At 30.9% G+C, this 23505-nt stretch overlaps 1 protein-coding gene across 5 annotated transcripts in view; it reads right to left on the bottom strand.

Annotated features, from left to right (window-relative positions):
* Positions 1-23505, bottom strand: part of Pgant9 (polypeptide N-acetylgalactosaminyltransferase 9) — a 129310-nt gene that overhangs the window by 5392 nt on the left and 100413 nt on the right. For 4 of the 5 annotated variants that reach the window (XM_089225506.1, XM_089225502.1, XM_089225503.1 and 1 more), the window contains 3 exons: positions 22375-22523; positions 1484-1666; positions 763-948 (listed from right to left, as the gene is read on the bottom strand). In XM_089225506.1, the coding sequence (XP_089081632.1) occupies positions 763-948; positions 1484-1666; positions 22375-22523 (518 nt within the window). Of the gene's footprint in view, positions 1-762; positions 949-1483; positions 1667-8137; positions 8284-22374; positions 22524-23505 lie in introns of all 5 variants that reach the window. The other variant, XM_089225505.1, reaches the window with a different exon arrangement.

Here is a 23505-nt window from a genome sequence, read left to right as displayed (position 1 = left end):
AATTGGGAAAATTCAATTTTTTTAGCTTTCAAAACTATTCAAGACACAAAAGTGTATATTTTTTCGACGTTGAGTAACGGTTATTAATGGAAACAACAAAAACATATTATTTGTTGCAAACTCTTTATACGCGTGTACCTAAATTTATTTTATAGAAATTACTACACGTGTTTAATAAGTTATGAGATTTTTATATTACATTGTATATAATATAGTTGACTTATATAAACAAATCAATATGTTAGTTAAATTAAGTATTTTAATCAATTTAAAATTATAACTCAAAAATACAAAACTATCAATTAAATAAAATGCATAATATATTGAATAATATACTAATTAGGCACTTTTGTAAGAGTAATGTTTTATTAGTAAAAATAAGTATCTAAATTATAAACTATTTATTACAAAAAATATTTTTAAACATGTAGATTGTAGAGCATTGAGTTTTTTTTCGTTATTTTAGTTCGGATATTTTCAGCTACGAATCTTTATTTTATTCACAGCGCCGATGGTTATATATACAAGGTTATTTAAATATTATAATATAAAATTGATAGAGAATTTAATTGTGATTTCCATCAAATTTTTTACGCTAAATTTAGATCACCTCCTGTCCGCCTGTATACGTAGCCATAATACAAATATAGATTACTAAAAACTGTTGAATATGAAAAATACGATTTTTAGCAGTAGAAGTATAAAATATCATGATGAGCACTAGTGAAATAAAAAACAATATATTTTAGATAAATTTCTTACCAGATCGTTGCCGATCCGTTCGTAATAGTATTTGGCGTAATCGTCCATCCACACTTCGGCTAGACGGATGGAGTTCTTCTTCAAAACGTTGACGCCCGTTCGCCACTTGTATGGCGATCTTTTTCTGAATATATGGCCAACGTGAGAACATGGCACTATCTCCAACGTACCTCCACACATCCACGTCTGCACCACACAAAAGTAATACATTAGGATAACACATTAATGTTATATATTATATTAATATAAAATATTATGACGAATTATTAATAATATTAATTATGAATTGTAAGAATCGTGTAAGGGGTATTTTGATAACAGGTAATATGAGCTGCAGTTTCTCTTTATTTCATTTTATAGATGACATTTGTGTGGAAGGGGTGCAATTGCCCTCTGAGTTCTGGTATTATTTGAACGGGAAAATTGATACAATAGGAAATAAAGGCGTGAGGTTTCACTCCCACATACATTATAAAGAAAAATAAATTATTGGCTATTTAAATGATACTGCAGCTATATTCACGATCTATGCGTCGAGTTAAAATTTGAATACACGTTTCAAAAAATAGTTTACAAATAATAGATTTCTATTCTAGCTAGTTTTCATACCTACTTAATAATCTAGAAATCATTCATATGGCGATAAAGCTCATATTTGAGTATACAATCTTAAGTATTACTTCACTAAAAAAATAAAAAAATAAATTTATATTGAACATACCTTGAATGATAGTTCTAAATTTTCACCTCCCCATATGTCGAAACCACTATCGTATGTACCTAGTCGCTCAAAGAACTTTTTGTCGATTGCGAAAAGACCACCAGCCATCGTTGGTGACCATACCGGTTCCGCCGCATTCTTGTGACGCTTTTTTTCTCTGTCTGGTACAACGTGCCAATTGAACTGGAAAATTTTTTTAAAAAATGTTTCATGATATTGGTTTAAATATTCTTTAGATGATAGTGGCCATTTGCAATAATTCAAAATTCAAAATATCGTACTGTATTAATATAAATATTAAAATGAATATAATAAATGCATAAGTAGTGCATTAAAATTATTCATGGTATCACCTACCTACCTATATCATATTATAAAAAAAACACACTTAAATAAAATTACAATTTTAAATTTTTTTATGATCTAATCAAATGTTTTATCAAACTTTTCCACAATGTCGTATCCAAACAATTAAAATAAATATATATATTCATATATTCATAACACGAGGCTGAGTATAATATATTTTATGAAATATGTTAAACCTATAGAACGCGTGCAAAGGAAATGTCGGTCAAAAATGCGGTGTTCAACGCTTTAAAATGTGTATACCTCGAGTTTGGAAAATAAAACATTTTATCACGTTATTTTAAACCTAATGTAGGTACCTATCACGCGGACATTGGAGGAAGGGACATTATAATATTTTATATTTAATAAGTATACGAGTCTTAATAATACTTAGGTACATAAACAACAATTGTTAAGGGTTGCATGTTCGATCAACTTATCAATACTCATTATTTGTTAATAAAAATTTACTACTCAGGTACCTACAAGATGCATTCTTATATTATTTTTTGGTGCACATAAAAATGTTATAACATTTGATTCAGCGCATTCTAGTGCTGCAGCCTGCAGGAATATGGACGTATGTTATTATATAATATATATATACCTAGTAGTATTATTAAGTATATATTATTGACATTCGGTAGGTACCTATAGGTAACCTGGACAACTGTATGTTGAGACAGACAAGACATAATATCCTATATGCATTTACCTATACGTATATTAATCATACCATACGTATTACTTAAAAACATGGTATGGTGGCTTTTATTTTCACATTTGTGATGGTGTCGAAAAAAATCACTTATTTCAATTTTACTATTTTATAGAAATGGTGAATCTCGCAAACTCAGGCTTTTTGAAAACACTATATGATGGGATACATTAGTTATCAACGTTTGTGTAGACGCAATTATATAATAGTGCTGTAATTAAGTTTAAGCCCCCAATCAAATTCTGCGTGTATAGTTCTCTTACCTTGTAAAGCAGACGAACGTTGATTTAAAATGAAAAATAACGATACAATTGGAAACATTGAAAGAGTAAAATTATCGATAAGGTTAATTTATTAGGGTTTTAAAACGTACCTAGTATTTATGACACATAAAGGAAATAAACTATTTAAGAAAATCCATTTATTATAGAAATGTAATTATAATATTCCGTACTTAACATTCATGTTCAAAACACTTATATAATACAAATGGTGAACAAGGGACCAACTCAAAATTTTTGCACATAGAAACTACCAAAGTGCGCGTCCGTGAGCACGGGAATACGCGTGTGAGTGTGTGTATTTTAAGAAGATAAATACAATCATTGAACATCGCACTAAAGTCATAAACCCTGAAATATCTAAAGCTGTAATAGCTTATTGTACTACATACGTTTTCGTATTAGTAGCTATAAAATTTGCATATTCTAAACAATGAATAAATTATGAGTTTTTAGCAACGTAAAAGTAAAATTATCAAGTTGTTGTGTTTGCAATGTATAGTAACCCGTGGTATAATTCGTACTGTTTGAAATATAAAAAAAAATATATCCAGAAAACAAATACTGCATCTCTAACCAGATGCAGTATATTGCAATTCAAGCGAAGTCGTTTCGTCTTTATAACAATTCGAGATATTAATCATAATTTAAAATGTGTTTTCGAACACTGTGATCAGACGAAATGAAGGGGCTTCAAAACGCATTAATCGTTTGCGTGAGGAAATACCTAACGGAATATTGTTTTTTAGTTATCATACCGTCGAGATAATATCAACGACGAAAACGCTTTCGTGTCGTTATAAGCACACTGAATTCGTTCTCGAAGAAAATAAATTGCATGTTTTATACGTCGCTTCTCGACTGCTGCGTAGGTATATAGTGGCGAGTTTGTGAAACGTATATAATATATACATATATATATATATATATATATATCTACCTACACACATGTAATATGTATAATATTATAATATACCTATATTTATATAAGTATTACATAAAGGCGGCCCTTGCTTTGGTGCAGATAAATATACTACCACAAAGGCTGCAAAGTCCACGAGAAGAGAATCTATACGACGTGCACAATACATGCGCCATTCCACGCATACACCTAACCATTGTAAACGAGTGGTTGCAGACATTCGTTCGTGTTTAATGGGACGAAACACGCGGGACGATATTTTTGGAGCGCCACCGATCGCTTATATGTATTATACGCGGAGTAAGTAAAATCTATTGCCTACGATCAATTTCCGACTTATCGGGCGGTACACCGTCGCCGTCATTAGCTGTACGGCAATTTGTCGGCTTTTGCAGAAAAATAAATTACATTCGAGTCATTCATCTCGAGTGTCGCAGAAGAGGAAGAGAAGGAGTTAAGCTACTTAGATCACGCACACGCGCTTATATATATATATATATTATAATACACATTTGTTTTTAATTTATATTATACATCATGTACGTAGAAAATAATGAACACGTTGTCATGCATGTTTTACATAAAAATAAAATATATACAGAATGAAACTTCCATATACCTAATCAACTTTTATTTTACGAAATTTTCTGTTAAACGAATTATTTTTGAAAACCACGCGACCTTCATTAATGATATAATTAATATATAATTTTCCATTTAACGAATTCCTCTTATTACGATCTTTTCCCCGTGCGACTTCGTTATATTGTGGAAGTTTCGCTATGTTTACGAGATGATCCAAATATTGCATTACGAAATCGTGAGTGGTGATTGAATAAAATTATAATACATAAACTCATCGGTTATAACTATCATCTATATATATATATACCTAGTTATGTTGTGAAATAAGCGTGACCCTTTATATATGCGTGTGTATTAGGTCCTTGGGGAAAGATTTGCATGAGGAAACCAGATCGATGTGCGATTTATCTCTTATAAACGAGCCACTATATAATACGTCTAGCTATAGCAGAAATAATTGGCGAAAAGGGACCAATCGCTGTTATTATAATAATATACTTAATAATAGGACCAGCACTCACTAAAGTATCCAATTTGAAATAAAACACAATCGTGGTTATGAAATAATAGCGATATTGTAACTGTTCAGCGATATCATATTATTACAGCGAATTATGATCCATTATATTATTGTGTTCACTATACTCGTATTATACAATATTAAATCCACGTTCACTTGGAAATATTAAAACTGTGTTTTGCCATTTTATAAAATACTTGTAAAAACTAAACGTACAAAAATATTATACTTACGACCGCATTGAAATTCATTTTGCTTATTATTATAAATTCAATTAATGTTTGTTCATCTAAAATTATCAATTTTAAATGATTGTAATCATATAGTTTCTCCCCAACACTGTTTGCTTGTAAAAAATATAGACTCTATAGGCTCAACTAAAGTTGTATTTTTATACTCAATTAGTAAAAATGAGAATTAAACCCACAAAAGATGTGTGGGATTGTTGGTAGGTAGGTACTTTGAAAAGTTTTTAGAGAAGTGATTCGTATTGCGAGACCAGCACCCGAGAGTTCTACACGATTCTTCGAGTATACATGTCATGTACTACATGAAACTTGAGAGCATTCTCTCGTTCGCACACGGCACCACAACTGATGGATGACAATAAGACAAGGATTGCGTTATAACAAGGTACAATTATAATTTTCCGAGATAATAATGTGTGTTATATTTTTACTTTCAAACAAACACCATAGGTACAGGTTTCCGAATACATGTTAAAAGTAACACGTGCGTATGTGTATAATGTATATTGTATTAATAAACGACCACATTCTAGAACAGTATATATTTTATTAGCTGTTAATTGTGGAGTAATATCTACTTTTTAATATGTAAACTACGCATCTGCTGTAATACTTTGCATGTCCCTGTGGATTCCAAAAAACCTCATTATATGAAACCTAGCATATATAACGAAAGTAAAATTCCCATATGAAGTGAAATTTTATAAGTATTGATGGAATGAAAATAAATAAAAAGTATCAGCAAAGTTAATACCAGTGTGTGATGTTTATTTTATATGAGCTTAAAAAATATGTTTACCTATTAGAGGTTATAATTTACTTAAATCGACAAGCTAATGGGATTAATCGTTTTAACTCAGCCATTGCACAACAGTGCAAAGAGGTGATATGAGAACTATCCACAAAGAGCTAATTCAATATTATTTTCACGTGTCTGATGTTTTTTAGTTCATATATTTTTTTTTAAAGCGTTTCGTAAAAAAATGTTTAATATTGAATATTATTATTATTATATCATAGCCATGACATTGTTTAATTGTGTCGTGAACTCATGGTGTCGCTAAATTGCCTAATTAGAGCGCCGTGTCACCTAATTTTTAATTGAAATGTATACGATAAAAACATAACACTGCACGTGTCTTATAGTTATGATTAATATAAGATACCCAAAACATCAACCAATATGGTAATATAAATTTTACATCGAAAGCGTGCATTAAGTACACAAAAGTATATTAATTTATGTACAAGAATCTTTTTATTAATACATTATATACTATAATCTGTATATATATATATATATATATATATATATGTAACATGATAAACGATATCATAAATGGTTGAAGTTGCGTTGAAGTTTTCAACAGCAAAAAAATGTTTCAAGATTGTTTCAACCGCACAAACAATTAATGCCCAGAATTATATATTTACCGTTAGTGTAAATTGGCGTATTATAAACAACGAATCATCATCGTATGTTCTTATGACATTTTTGTGGAGCATATACCAATTGTAGTTTTAACATTGTTCTAAAGAATAATACATGTTTTTGTATGTTAAATGGAAAATAAAAGTTTAAAATGTGATTATTTTTAACATAGAGTTTCATCACAGTTATATCTTAAATTTTATGACATTTATTATTGTATAAGAGATAATGTTACACATTATGCTTGACTTTGCATAATTTAAAAAATGTCATACATTTTATATATGAATTATTTTTAATTACAACTAGTTGGTATAATTAATGAAAACAAAATTGCACTTGTAAGATGAAAATAAAAACTAGGTTATTTATATCATACAATATTATATTTAAGTATTTAGATGATATAATTTTTCATAAAATTAACATTCTTTTTCAATAATAAACACGATTTTAAAATCAAATGTATAGAAAATACAGTACCTATATCTGATATATATATAAATAGGTGTAACTATATATTTATAAATGTAAAATAATGAGATTTAATAACCATTTTAAATTTTAGTACGTGTAATAATTTTTGAGCTTGAAACTAGAATTCTATAATTACTATTATAGTTAGGCCAGTATAGGGTATTTAGTTACGGTATTTCGTATTCATCGATTTTGAAAAAAAAATATTTTCATTATTAGATATTTATCAAATTTATTTATACCACATAATATATATATTTTTATATACATTCAAGTCATTTAGGTAATTATGTGAGTGTATTTCAAAAAATAATATTATCCTCAGTGGCTCAGTATTTTCATGTCTTATGTTATGTTTTCAAGTAAATTTATACGTATGTAGTCAGTGGTCGAGGGAGCAAAAAGAAATATAGTTTAAGATAGTTTGGCCATGTCAAAAGAAGAAGAGGGATAATGAATATGTAAAACATATGTGTATATATACTCATATATATTATATTGTATACATAAGATATGATTGTAAAGAAAAGTCGTAATAGAGATAAACTTGGAAGGATGCTGTAGTGAGTAATAAAAAAGAAGATTGAGATAAATATGTTGAATATGTTATGTGTTTTACGGAGACCGTGGTTAGCAACGTGAGTATATGAATATGACAAGATAAAGAACTTGTGGATTTCAGTATTAATAAGATTAAAGTGAATGTATTATTTTTTTTTACACTAAACTAATATTTGTATATTAGAAAAGAAAAATAGTAATAGAAATACTAATTTAAATTCACTCGTATACGTATATAAAATTTTATGATCTGCCAGTATAGTAAAGTACATTTAATACTTAATTCAATATTTAACAAAACAATTTTTTTTGTCACAGAATTATATACTTGTATAGTGTATACAGATAACAGACTAAGATAAGAATATTTGCTTAAATTCATTTACTATAAATTAAATGTAGGTAATGCTAATTTATTAATATTTTTATGAGAATATTAATCTTCCAGAAATTTATATTTAATAAAATATACTGAAATTATTGGTTAACCATAGACTTATAGTTGGATGGTACAGTATATGAACAAAATTCGATTTGGTTAGAAAAAAAAAATACTAACCACAAGCTTCCAACTAAAACCGCCGACACTTATTGTTCCACGGTTGAAATGGTAACGGAACGTTTTGTCATCGATCGTGTCAATCACAGGACACACTACGGTAGTCGGATTCCTCATGATTCGGTCCAGCAACGGTTCTAGCCATCCTGATGATTTACAATATGATTTATAAGACCCAAAATATTATATGATTAAGCCGTAGACAGCACAGGTCGACATTAAGGAGATTTTTATTTAAAGTTTGACAATGTATCATATAAATACACATCACTTATAATTGATCACAGACGATAGCGTTTACAATTATCCAACTTTTTTCCCTTTAGCATTTGCCACCTGTATACTGAAGCGAGTAACCAATTCCTGGTATACACTAATGGTCATAAAAAATTCAATGCAGATGTACCATGTTATAATAAATTCAGTAGCGAACGTAGTGCGTATAAAATACAGTAAACACAGAAAAACGCAAAACGAAGGGATGTTAAAAAAGTACATTTTACAACCGACGCTGTTTGAGCGGAATTAGATTTACCATTGTAAGAAGAATTGGATTGTCGGTAAAAAATTACGATAGTAATAATACAAAGTAAATCAATTAAGGCCAGCTTAACTGTTTAAAGAGAGTAGTAGATTAAGCGTTAGTAGGTATATAAAACGAAAAAAATTTCCACACTTCTAACAGTAAAATTACCACATGGTTAATAATATAAAATTTAATACCTGGAAGTATACCTATATACGTATACGCATATATGAACCATGCAAAATACAAATACACATACACACACACACACACACAAAAGCAAAAATCGTCGTGTGGATCGTTTTCGCGATTTTGGACCATGTACACGGTACACGGTATAATACATACTGCTGCACTGATATACTGCAGTCCATTAAACGTTATTTACAGTGCAGGTGATTCTCGTTTTTGGACGATTTTATACGATAAACCGGAGCGTGTACGCGGTATACGCGTATATATCGTATTGTAATAGAGCCATAATGGCGGATGATTTATGGACACCGTTAAAAACAGACTGCGATTTCCTCGCGGCACGACGACACGTCGTTCGTATCATATGATATAATATTATGTATAGTGTACCCCGGGAAGTTCTACCGGGTAGACGATTGTGGAGCGTGAGTGAATTATTGCGACGGCGGTGGAAGACTCGACCGGAAATGGCCGGATGTCGCGAGAAAAAAAATAATGTAGGCTTGGCGCATCGTGCATGTATAGCAGCGGTGTGGAGCTAGCGATCGAAAAACAAGCGAAATCGATTGCCTATGATAAAGTTACAAACCGCATACAGAAACTGTAGAAGAGGGATTGGGGAGACAACTAACGTATTCATTGTTACATAATTTTACAGTATGGTTATTTAACGATGAATATAATACCTATACGTATCATCTATAATCATTTAAGCAAACATTTAAATACGTATTGTATAATGTACTAATATAATTTAGTCATCATATCTACGTATCAAACATTAGCGGATTTCATACATTTGAATGTATTGATATTTCCAAAGGTTCAAAATTCACTCACCTGTCACGCCACTCAAGAACAACGGACCCCCACTTTTATCATTGTACGACGTTGTTATTATAATTATGCAATTACGAAGATACTATTATTATAATGACATTCTATTGTCAAGGCGATCGAATCGCGAAAGTATCAATATATAATAAGTGTTGATATTATAACAATATAATATAATAGGACCAACGTTCGTCGCTGTATTTCTGTCCTTTGTCGGTCATTTCTCATCCTCTGCCAGTCGATTCGCATTAACACAACACATCGTCACGGTGGGAACGCACACAATATTATAATAACATAATATAATATTATATTATATATTGTGGGAAAACGCTCGTGCCATTCCGCATCGATGGTTTAAATATTATTATATTAATATCGGTCACATGAGCGCGCATCAATAACCGTTTTCTTCGTAACGTCATATACGAGCGGGTAATAACACCGTGCACGCGTATTGTGTATACTATATACATAATAATGACACTAATATATATTTTTTTTATTACCTAGTATTAATCCATGTTTATAAACTACACACACATACACACACGTGAATAAGAGGGGGCAAAGGGACGGGAAAAAATTCAAGGCGCCAAAGCGCAAGTCTATTTTCTAGCCTCAACAAACGAATCTAAAATCGATATATGAGAGGAATTTTATTTAGAATTATACACAATTCGTTCATTTCTTATTTATCGACGGTGAGGTTTTTCTTTCGTAATATTAAAGTGTATATTACATATATATATATTTTGAGCAGAATAGTCATAATATATTATAGAGTATACTGTATACAATCATGCATTGCTGAAGAGACTCACGGGAAAAAACTAAAAAATATTTCGATATAACCATTATAACTATATCGAGTTGAGTAGGAGACGGTCGCGTGTATTATCTCTGCATTGACTCGGAAGAATTTTCGGGCAAAACAATGCATACAAATATATGTCTTCCGTCTGCTTTGGGGTCCAAAACGAGTGCAAACAATCTAAATATGGTGCTTCTATTATAAAGAACCGAGACGAGTGTGCAGGGTGGACAGCACAATCGTCTCGAAATTTACCTTGTCTGGTGTAGGTAACAACAGTATACTAGAAATATGTGCATATACCTACGCACGCACAAAAATATAAAATCCAGTGCCATGACCTAACGCCGAACTGCAGGGATTAAATATTAACCATCCGTTTCTGTATATAGACTGCGTTTGACGAGCGTTCGCTGAAAATATTAAAATGTAAGAGCACAAGCCGGAGTGTACACGATAACACACACGTCGTCGCTTGCCCATTCTTACCCCTATTACACGTGGAAGACTAAACGACCGTAAAAAAATGCTGCACACGAGCGTCAAATGAAACAACAAAATCATGCGATTCTTGTTTATTCATGGAGGTAGGTACACATGATGATATGATGCCATTGTTCAATATCTGGAATATGTGTGCGATGTCACAGCATAATATATGGAGTTGTTTTATATGTTATCCCGTTGCAGTCCGGGCCGTGTTCACGGGGCTCCGAGACAATTCGGAAATATTATATTTTTGTCAGGCTAATATGAGTTCGTCAGCGGAAAAGTGAGGTAATCGCTGACGGCTGCAGCGTTGTAGCAATACCTACACATATAATATGCTATCACGTTATAGGATTTTGCACGGTCCTCGAGAGAGTAGGTATTCATGTACATATTACATAATAATATCATCATATAGATAAAATTGTTTTCCCTCCTCTCCGTCGACCATCCTATGACCAATTCGGCCGCCTGGCCGTTCCGAGGGTGTACGCGAAGTCTCACTACCTCACCTAATAGAGTCTTAGAACGCAATGGTTTTATATTTTATTCAGATTCTAAAAGCGCGCACTGCACGGATATAACAACAAGTTATAATAGCGAATTGGAATCCGGCGCTCGTGGCTATGTGTGTACGTACATAATACATAGCTACACTATTATATATTTATACATATATGCGCGAGTAATATTCTTTCCGCGAAAATTCACGAAATTAAAACTGAATGCTTCCATAAAAACTTTTATCACGCGCTTGTTTGAAATCGCTGTATAGTAGTTTTACCGAATGGCTGTTGCAAATATGTATGTACATAATATTATAATTTACAATATTACACGGGCGTCTATAATTTAGCTAGTAAGTTGGTACAGTCTCTCTACGGTGCCAAGACGTACATTATCATTACTACATAATACGTTTATAGCACTATTTACGTGTACACGAAATAGTCGTCTAGGTCAGGTGTTACTCAGCTTCTCATAATAAAATGCATTTCCGGTATATAAGCCACCACCGCCGTCATTCGTACACCATGACGTCAGTGGTATAATAGCATATACTATTCTTAACATGTTGTTTTTGGGAAAAGGAATATTTTTATTTTTATTTTTTGCTCTTGTTATACCTAACCCGCTTATGTAGTTGCATTGTGATGTATCGATAACAATATACGGATGTATTGGTGTTTTATTTGGAATCAGCAACACGGAAAACGATCGTTTTTCGATGTTGCTATATTTCGAATTTTTTTCCAATATCAGTGGATATGATTTGATGAATTGTGACCCTTTTAAATTGAAGAGGGCGATTAATTTCTATCTACGCGAAGGATGTGATGCTTAATATTTTCGTTCTTCCCGAATTTAGTTTCACAAGTCGCCACAGTAAGACCAATAGATCTCATCCATTGAATTAAAATCAAAATAAGTTTACGATAGTCGATTTTATTTGGAAAAACATATAACATGCACCGATCGAATAGTACATAAAGTCGTGGGTTTTAAAAAATGAAATTTAAATACGTTTAAATGGTTAATATATGGATAAATAAAAGATTTAGACCAGGTACATGTCACAAAACACGTAGGTAATTTATTTATGATACATTGATGTTAAATAAATATAGTTGTCACCAATCACGTTAAAGTATAATATATGCGATGAAATTAGACGATCGTGAGAAATAACATGATATTGAAATTTCGAAAAATAATTTGTCTCTAATATTTGACTGCAGAGTCAACAGACGATGCAAATAAAAACTCGTTTTTATCTCAATAACCAGTCGTCGGATGCGCGTCAACAGCATCGTAATTTTTTTTATATAATTTTTTATTATTCCACCGCTGTCAAAAACCCGGTGATTGAACGTTTTGTAGAACGTTTCGCATTGACAAGATCGGAATCATAAAATTTTTAAAACAAATATATATATATATATATAAGTTCATAAAATAAAAATATCGGCTCTGGGAGAATCGTGCCTTATATATAGCCACGGCATCACGTACAGGTCGTCAAGCGACGATGCGAAAAATCCCTGTGGTCGATCCTGCACAACTCGTTTGCGCTGCCGTCGTCTTGCGGACTCGATATAAAGTCCATTATGGTCCAGCGGATCTACGCGGCAGGTAGGTATAAAATATATATATTTACAACGGACGAGAAGATAGCGTCTATATATATAGTATAAAATATATATGTACGCGCGGAGAACCCTGGCCGAATAACTGGCGGTTGTTTATTGGCAAAACGAGACGATTTCCGATGTCTGTTTTTATTGTAACCTCGCCATCGCTTCCACCCTCCCCCGTGGCTAATATTTTTATCATCTATCCGAACCCAGCCGTAGTGCCATCGTGTTTAATGTATCACGTGATTTTTATACGCAGAAGATCGTAGTGTCAGACTATAAATATATATATATATATATAAAACATGAATTCTTATTATTTATTATTATCACCGTCGTGGACCGCAAACGTTCGACAGAGAATTACATCAGGCTCGAACGCTAGCCCATAATAAGTTCGCGATGCAAAAAATCTCCAATAGCAAACGCGACGAAGTAATTTGTATTCATATAAAAATGATTTTGATTCATCCCTGCAGACAGTTCCACTAATGGATTTCGTGTTATATAGCTGCACCACGCCACCGTTACAGTATTTGAGTAAGATAACTTCAGACGAGAGCACATTTTTCAGAAGTTTCCAAAATAATTTAAATAGAGAGAGAGAGAGAGAGAGAGAGAGAGAGAGAGAGAGAGAGAAGGAGAGATAGAAAAATTATTTAAAATAATTTTAACATACGCAACACCAGGCGCGGATTCAGGGGGGGGCTAGGGTGCTCGGGCACCCCCTGTCATTTAGCCACCAACAAAATAAATTTATGTTATAGATTAAATTATTTGTTATTTTTCAAAATAAAAATAATAATAATAATAATATCGGTGCTTTTCGTTATCACCGTCACATACGACAATAATAACTATTATTGTTAATTGTTTTCGAAGTATATTCGTATGTAACAACACACGTCGACGGCGGAAAGCACCGATAACAATTATTATGGAAAAAAAAGTTAGCACTAATAAATCAAATAGTAAATGGTAATATTTAAATAAATAGTAAGGTGTGACAATTTTTTTTTTTTAAGCACCCCCTGTTAAATTTTTCTGGATCCGCGCCTGCGCAACACACTATTATAAATGTATACTTACGTGTTGAAACTATTAGGTTATAATTATACTAGTAAGTTTGACCTATCTATTATGACAATATTTTTATAGAACCGTCATAAATATAATAATAATGAATATCATTGCAATATATCAATACATATACAATATACCTACCGTCAAAGTAGAAAATAAACAATTCTAACAATTTCGAAGTCATAAAAAAATGTAATTAGCTTTAGTAATAGACAATAGTTTTGTTAGTAAAATAAATAAAAAAAGTAGAAATAACATACAATAATGTTTTATTTTTAATTACATTCTGTATGAGTTTGTTGTAGCTTTAAGTTGAAAATTTACTTTGCAATAAGTTTTTCCCGAATGGAAATCCATCAAATAAAAATATTCATAATAACTTATGAAACCAGAATTCTTATTTCTCTTTGACGAAAATACTACCACAATAAACTTAAAATGTGTATTGTTTTTTCATTCGGTATATTTACAAAGTGCACTAGCTATAATGCTTAACATGCCTTCGACTTCAACCACGGTGTAGTGAGCACATGCTATTGTTGATCTTAATCATACTATGTAACAACAGTTCAAGAATTATAAATAATATATATATAAAAGAAAATATAAGACAATAGGTACATTTGATTATTTTTATTTTTTGAACAAAATTTTAATAATAAACATGTATGATAGTGCGTTTTAAATGTTAATATATTCTATTGTTATATATGTATAAATACTGCAGACTGGAGAACATGGAAATAAACTATATGTAGGTAACAACAGTATATGTAGATTGTTTTTTATTTAAATTGATCATATATTTTAATAATATTAATGGGGAATAAAAGGAGATTAATTTATTGAAATCAATATGTGGAACATGACGAATATTTTTGTATCAGATAAAATTCAATGCGATTTTAAAAAAAATACTAATTATTATAACTGTTATAATTAAACAATATAATTGAATCCACCGGGTGTCCTGTCATATTAAAATGGTAATATACACATAGCTCGTTATTATTATAACGCATGGACATCGCAGCCACGAAACGTTTTAAGATTTTCTATAATTTATCAATATAGTATTTTTGAGATACTTAAATACATAAGAAATGTGATAAGCGTTTAGATACGAACGTGACTTGTATTATATATCTAGGCAACAAAAATAAAACCGTTTCACCACAAAACTATAAAACCAAATACATAAGATATTTATGTTTTTAAACTCAGAGAGAATCATTATTTTTGAAATAAATAAAGGAAAAAAAATTAAATGCAACAAACGATTAAAACTTAGACTCGGGTTAAATTATACAATTATAGACTCTGAGTGAATGTATTGAGGTTTTCAATAAAGTGTGTTTTACTTTTAAATGGGTTGTCAGATTTTGGGGCAGTAAAAGTGTTAAGACTTAGAGGATGTTTTTTAGACTTCTGGTAGATAATTTTATCTTGTTGATATTTTGAGGACTCAATATAATAAAACTGTTATTATTTTTCAAAATAGTTTTAAAAAACTGACACATAATCACGAGAAATCGGTATATATCCAACAAAACCGATTTTGTTATTTAGTATAGTTATAAAAAATATGAATGGCTGCAGATAATTAAAAATTTTAAATGATCATTAAATATTTATGTATAGTTTAGACATGAAATAAATTTCAAAATATTTTTGATATGTTTTGAGATATTTATAGACATTTTACTTTTATGATTTTAAAAAAACTCGACAGTTTAATAGAACTTTCCTCGTATATTGTTTATACAAAGTTTATATAAAATATCGAAAATAATGTCACAACGTATATCGTTAAACGTGTCTAATAGTTAAATATTTACTAAATTCATCAAAATCACGAAAATGTTGAATTATGTTGTAGTTAAAAATGCATTGCATAGGTAATTACTTTTAGTACATAAGGCTTAACAATTTAACGTGAGACTCCTCACAGATTGTTCTTATAGTATTTTAAAGATATTAATAAAGAATTGTGCACATTATTTTTTTTTTAAAGGAAGCTACAATATGCTCAGGAAAAAAGCAATAGGTAGTTTCTTAAAACTAGAACAAACATTTGAAGTTATCTTAAGGAATTATAACTAACGTTTTTTAATAGATTCTATACAAATTATGCATTAATTATAATAATTTTGATTTCCTTTAATATTTTATTTTACGTACTGAACATAACATTCTATGTTTTGATAAAAAAAAAATATATATATATTGTAAGCCCATTAAATTATAAATAAGAATCATAGTTAAATATAAAAATAAATACGATTATTACATACAATTTGTCTTAAATAAATAAATAAAATAGGTTCAAAGTAAATTATTGGATCTCTTTAAAATATAAATAAGCTATTATTAGTTAATATATAAAATTTCTTTTAAATAATGTTTAGTAAAATAAATGATAAGTTTTTTTGGAAATTTGTTAGTTACGAAAATTCTGTGATATTTAATTTAAAATTTTGGGCAACAGTAACGATCAAAAATGTCCGTTTACATATTAAAAACAAAGAATTTAAATTCCGCATTTGTTATGGCCACTTAATCAAGTATTTATATATGGCGTTTATATAATTGAAATTAACGTTAATTAGTTTTGGAAAAGCGTACCTACAGAATTATTCATGATCTGGCACACACTTATAGTAGGTGTCCAGAGTGTAATGGACTAAATGATATAAGCCAATGCCGTGTTTATTATTTACACTTTTAAAATATTGCTGCAGGAGGAGAGGAGGGTTAAGTGAAAAATAAGTAGGAAAATTGCGAATAAATGATGGCTCTAATTATACGATATTAACGCTAGCACAAAAAGAACGGTGTACGAGTTGAACATTTTATATATTTCGCTCGTGCGGTAGGTACTATTATATATATTGTGGGCGCATAATAATAATTAATATTAACGAGACATAGAATTTCTAATTTCTATTTATTATTTTTTCGCTTTGAATAAAAAGCACATAAAACGGTCGTAAATATTTTGTTTTTGTTTTTTTTTTTTATACCGTTAATAAAATCCACGACAAGAGTATATAGGAATAGAGGAGCAAACAATTTCGTATTGCGTTGGTATGGAAGAAAAACGGAGTGTAAACTTCTGTTTTTGCGTAGCCTTTTCCCGCAAAATAGTACATATATTTCACCCTTTGATCATACACGTTCATGTGTTGAGCGTATACAACCATGGTGTATTGAGTTTTAGTGTTCAATTGTTAATTCTTGTTCCGAGGACCCAGATGGGATATAATACTATATTGTAATCGAATGAAATAAAAAATATAAACTGAAATAGGTACATTATTACATATATATTTTTTTGTTCAGAAAAATAACTCTCAGCTGGGTCGCCATCATAGGGAGTAGGATGATATATGTATAGAAGTCATTTACACGGTTTTATTATAGGTTCATGTTTATTTTTTGCAAGTAAAAAAAGAGCTGTGAATTTATTATATATATAACTACGTTAGAATATATCGATTTTTGTTTAGTGAATCCACCGTACTTTTTTGTTTTAGTTTCACTAATATTTTCATAAATATATATATATTGTTAAAGGAAACACAAATACATTTTTTTTTATTATCAAAATATTTTCTGCGAATTCCTATAAAGGTAATACCTATATAATATATTAACATCATAATTACGAATAATTTAAAGCACAAATTATAGTTATAACGATGTCACTGTTATGCGAAAAATGTAACTTAACAGTGACAGATGTAAAAAAGAATGTAAATAAATACTATTCGTATAACATAATAAATATTTTTTTTTAACAAACTAAAATAAACTCCGCCGACTGTAGTGGGATTCGACTGTCACTAGAAAAAGCTGCTATACGTTTGTATTCCACCGGACGTATGTACATACGATATATTAAATTAAAAATATACAAGCAGAGACGAATTTTAATTTCTACCACACCGGTACAGTCGTTTCGAGAGCTCTGGTCGTTATTATAAAAGCTCTAGGGATTGTTTCGATGGACCGGGATTGGTATTATTACTATAAATATAATATACTTATATGTTATACGTACACACGAACGTCATATTTATATAGAGAGCATATAACACAATAAACTTGGCTTTTGAATAGAAATGCTGAGTTCAATTTTTGCGTTTTTAATTTTGATTCTATAGCAGCGTACACTGTTGTAGTAATAAACCGAAGTGAAAGGGTACCTAAACACTTATTTTGTTTCGTATGGTTTGTTTGTGCGTAATAAAAACAAACACGAAATAAGCAAATGAGTACCTATAAATCACTACTATGTAGTCGTCATCGTCGCCAACCTGTCAACGTGACGTTTTGTTTTTTTCTGCATAACTTTGTTCGACAGTTGGATTTGCCACAACTCGACACACAATAATATAATTACTTGCACTAATTATACCAATATTATGGGTTCCTCTATATATAATACCCATAATAACATGAATGTTAATACAAAAAGGGACGGTCACCGCGTTAACTGACCACGCGCGTATTAAACATACATCGCATCCTTAAGTCGGATTTGCGGTGTCTATATATATGTGTACTTCTGTGTGCAATTATTATAAAATCTCTTTAAATTGTACAATAAAATAAAATGCTTGATTATGTTTATTTTATATAAATCATCATTTTTAATTTAAATGCGGGATAAACCTTTGCCATGTGGATCAATATTTTTGAATATTAAGAAAATATAAGATTGGGTGTCGAACGGTTGTAATGTTAGCGGTATCGACCGGAGTTGCGATAGTTAGAGGAACATAATAAAACAAACCAAAAAGACAGAAATTATGAGAAAACGATATTTCATGCAACGAAAATGGACGTGACTTCGATTAAGCGAATGCAGTAGAGAAAAATCATACTTAAACCGACAATCTGTTTACTATATTGCGTACGACTAAATTCCGTCTAAACAATAGTTAGTATTGTGTTGTTACCACACCGCAATCATGACGTCGAAATGCGTCAAATGATCGTCTGCTGTACTCCTATAACCAGACTAGCACAGTTATTTATGACCATCGACGAGGCACATATATGCGTGGGGGTGGGGGGGGGGGGAGATGCAAGAGGGCTAAGCACTCACCAAGTCACAAATTATTTAGTTAATCCAGCTTGTATCAAGATAAACATACTATATGATGCTGAAACATAATATGAAATATATTATTCAATAATAATTATCGTTTGGCTAAATAATTTTTGAGTTCGTATAGTTTCGAAGCAAATTATTGTAAGTGTTAACGCTGTGAATTAAGGAAACTGCGGCGCTGAAGAGATGATTTAAAATGCCAGAAAAAGATTTTTTGACGATGAGAATTTAGAATTGGCTACCCAATCCTATTGAAAGTTTAGTGAATTAAAATACAAAGCAAAACTTATATCCGCAGTGTGTACCTAACAGTGTAAGATATAAAATTGTACTGTATAGTTAATCTATTTTTTAATGTCTTAGGAAATTTGAGGAGGTTTATAATATTCTAAAAATGATAGTTTTATGAAATCGATCATCTAAATGCAGTACAATATAATATAATATGTACCTACCAAGCGTAATGAATAATACTTGATTGTGGCGTAACCGTAACAGTATACGTTTGAGTTTTGTACACTATCTCAGTATCGGTGGAGTTGAAAAAAACCAGAACAACATACACACTGCACTATATTACGAACACGCGGTATACACGCCCACGTGTACGTCGGTCCGTCGGTGGTTGCCAGGACGATGTTTAACGCGCGCGCGGCAGGCGATTTGTGTGTGTTCTGGTCCCGAAAAACCTCATCATATAGGTGTATATATATATATCGCCCGGAACTACCAGGATAATAATTATCATTCGCGGTCCACGTTATCAGGTATCCCGCAGCGCAGAGTACCTACGACAAAAACGTTAGCGACGAATTTGTTTGCCAAACATTGGCGTCGAGTTTATGCCTATATGTACATATATATGTACATACACCTCGTAGTATACAAAATATATACACATACGTAAAGTATATCTCAAATATCTCTATAAAATATATTAGGATATTTTTGAGCCTGACCGACCGACTCGACTGGGCCCCGAACCGAAAAAACCTGACGCGAATGTGGTATATAGATGTATTTGGCGTAAATTAATTACTATACGAATACGATCATACTAAACGAGCACAGTTTTGAGGGTTTGCAATTAAGACGATGATGTAACTCGAGGGAATTACCCGTTTTCCGCACGCGAATCATTCGAGATCATTAACCACTATACAGGAATGGTCAGAGTTTTAGCGTAACATATCTTTACATGACGACTAAGATTTAGAATACCCTATATATAGGTTCAATCGACGACTGTCATTTGGATAAATAATTTTTAACAGATGCTGCTGTGATGATACAATAACCACGGTCTTATTTATTTAACGGCTTTGCATCGTACGATTATTATCTGAATTCTAATACAACTGGTTTGCAATATTGTTTGCCGAATTTCCTTTAATTTATGCCAATGATGGTGATTCATATTATTATTTTATTCAAATAAGCCGTTTTTGTTCATGACCACACGCATATAATTATATCCGAAATTTCGCGTCTGGTCAGACCGGTATTAGCGGCGAAGGCACCGTCGATGGCAATAATTTGTCGGCAATATATATCACGTGTGATATCTTAAACGATATATTCGACCCTAGTACCTACCTGAACACTTTAATATAAACACACATATTAATAATAATCGGTTAAATACTAGTAAATATTTTTTAGGCGTATTGGCTGGAAACAGGTTTCCGATGAATTTTATACTTTAACAGAAAATCATATCAACTGGGTAAGCGTATAATATATAAGTTGAAAATAGTTGGAAATTTACTCGTATATTACTTTTTTTTAGTGATTCCACGCCGTATAGACGTACATTATTCTTTATTTTTGTTGTGCATTAACATTCTATGTGAAAAAAAAATTGTTTGGCTAACGTAATTTTACATCAGAAGATTCGATTTTCCACCTTGTTGGACTTTGTTTTTTTTTCGTTATGGAGTCGACGAAACGTAATAATGTTTTACGACAATATTCTATGTTCATTCGTTTACTTATAATAAGTGTATTATATAATATTCTGCTAACATTTTTCTCCAAATTTACAGAATTTCAATTAATTTATACAAATTGTATATTCTCCGATTAAAAATATTCGCAACTAAACACAGGTTGATTTTTTTAATAGTATATGTAAATAATCCGCCCAGTATCGGAATTACGAAATTATCGTTATTACTGTGCCAAATAATTATATATACTTTGGCCACGTATGTAATATATATCTAATAATAGAATATATTAAATAGTATTCGAACGTTTTCTAAATAATGCACAAAATATTGACGTCATCGGACAACAGTGATGCAACGCAGTATATTTTATATTCGATATAAGATTTCAGACTTTAATTAAATTAATAGACTACGTCTTCCAATTATTGTTTAAAAACTGTCAACGTGCATATATTTGATACGTTAAGCCTGTCAATCGAATCAAGACAACATATATACATTATATTAAACCTATATAATATATATATATATATATCATATACTCGTGGATTAGTTACATTACGAGCATAGTCAGTTTTAAACGTGTAAACCTATACTTAATATAATGGACTTCGCGTTTCAAAAGACTCTAGAGGATTTCCCATAATAAACCCGTATTTGAAATTAGGTGCTTAAAAAAGGTCCTATTTGATTTTAATTAACGCGGCGCGCGCTTAAAGGAACAAAGACAATTTTTTTATATTTTTTTTTCCAGAAGACGAAATATCCGCAAAGCTAAGCGAATATTTATACAGGGTATAAACGGTGGGAGGGAAAGGGTCGCTTACAATAGCTTTATTCCGTTTTATGTACATAACATAATAATAATAATAATAATACATACTGTATGTATTATAATATGCCATAAAAAAACATCAACCACGGTCGAGTGGTCGTAGTAATTCATAGTCCGTCTTGACTCTCGACTTCTATACTACGTGCACGTAGTAAATGGAAATCATAATAATATACATCTATTATCTTTTGACGTAACTATGTTTTTTGTTTTTTTTTTTTTTACTTAATAAATAATTAGGTAAGTTCATACCTGCAAGTTCCAATCGAATCCTCCGACGTTCACGCCACCAGCGTCTCTGTAATGAAACTCCAGCGTAGAGTCATCGATTACGTCGATTACCGGACACACGACGGTCGACGCTTCTCGAGCAATCCGATCCAACAATGGCTCAAGCCATCCTGAGAAATAAAAACAACAATAGCCACCAAAGTCGTCACAAACCATTGCACGCTTCAATCGCACGAGAACGTATACGGATATTATATAGTTTTGACTATATAATCTGTTAGTATAACACTAAATTGTTACAATATGCACCATAACTCGCTATTATAATTATATACCACCAGACGGGAGTGTGAAATATTTCGATGGACTGATATACCCAATGATGGGGTTGTGCTTTATAATATTATGACAGTTGATAAAATTTAATATTACGGGAAAATCAAGTTTAATATGTCGAGTGCAAAATGTTGCATTTTAGGCATATTTAATGTATTATATTGAATATTTTTTTTTCCCCAAATGTATAACCTCATATTTCAGAACAATATCGATAGTTAAAGTAACGTTGATTTTTAGTGGAATAGTTAATCCTATTGTTATATTTTGAACTTACCGGGCGCTATTAAATTAAATTAAAAAAATACTTTGCACACTAATATAAGGGGAGAAGTTTTTCAATTCCTGTTAAACAAGTTTGTAAAAAAACACTAATACCTACCTACGCAATTACTATATTACAGTTGATAAAATTACCAACTTTAACTATGTGCAAATATTAGTACCTACATTAAAAAATTTTTAATATCAACAAAATGTTATTCGAAATGAAACGATATATATACTATATAGTGGTATTTTATATTTTAATGGAAAGTGTGAAGATAAAAGTATAAAATACATTATTTTGTATTTATGAATTCAAAGGTTAAAGCTCATTAACAGAATACAATGGACCATTGGTATGAGAATTGGCGAACTTGGAATTAAATATAGAATTATTGATATAATTTCTGAAACTGATCAAAAAGTTATTCGGCCGACAGAAAAGAAAAAAATATTGATGAGATGTAAAAAAACAATAAAAATAAGCCGTGGTTAAACGAATAAATCGAAGTGACCGCGAAGACGTTAAGCCGCGCCTGATGGTATATA

The sequence above is a fragment of the Diuraphis noxia genome, unplaced genomic scaffold (assembly GCF_037042655.1).
Source record: "Diuraphis noxia isolate RWA-SAM2 unplaced genomic scaffold, SU_Dnox_SAM2 contig0004, whole genome shotgun sequence".
Taxonomy (NCBI): Eukaryota; Metazoa; Arthropoda; class Insecta; order Hemiptera; family Aphididae; genus Diuraphis; species Diuraphis noxia.
The sequence above is the reverse complement of the archived record's forward strand: the minus strand, read 5'-3'. Positions and strand labels throughout refer to the sequence as shown.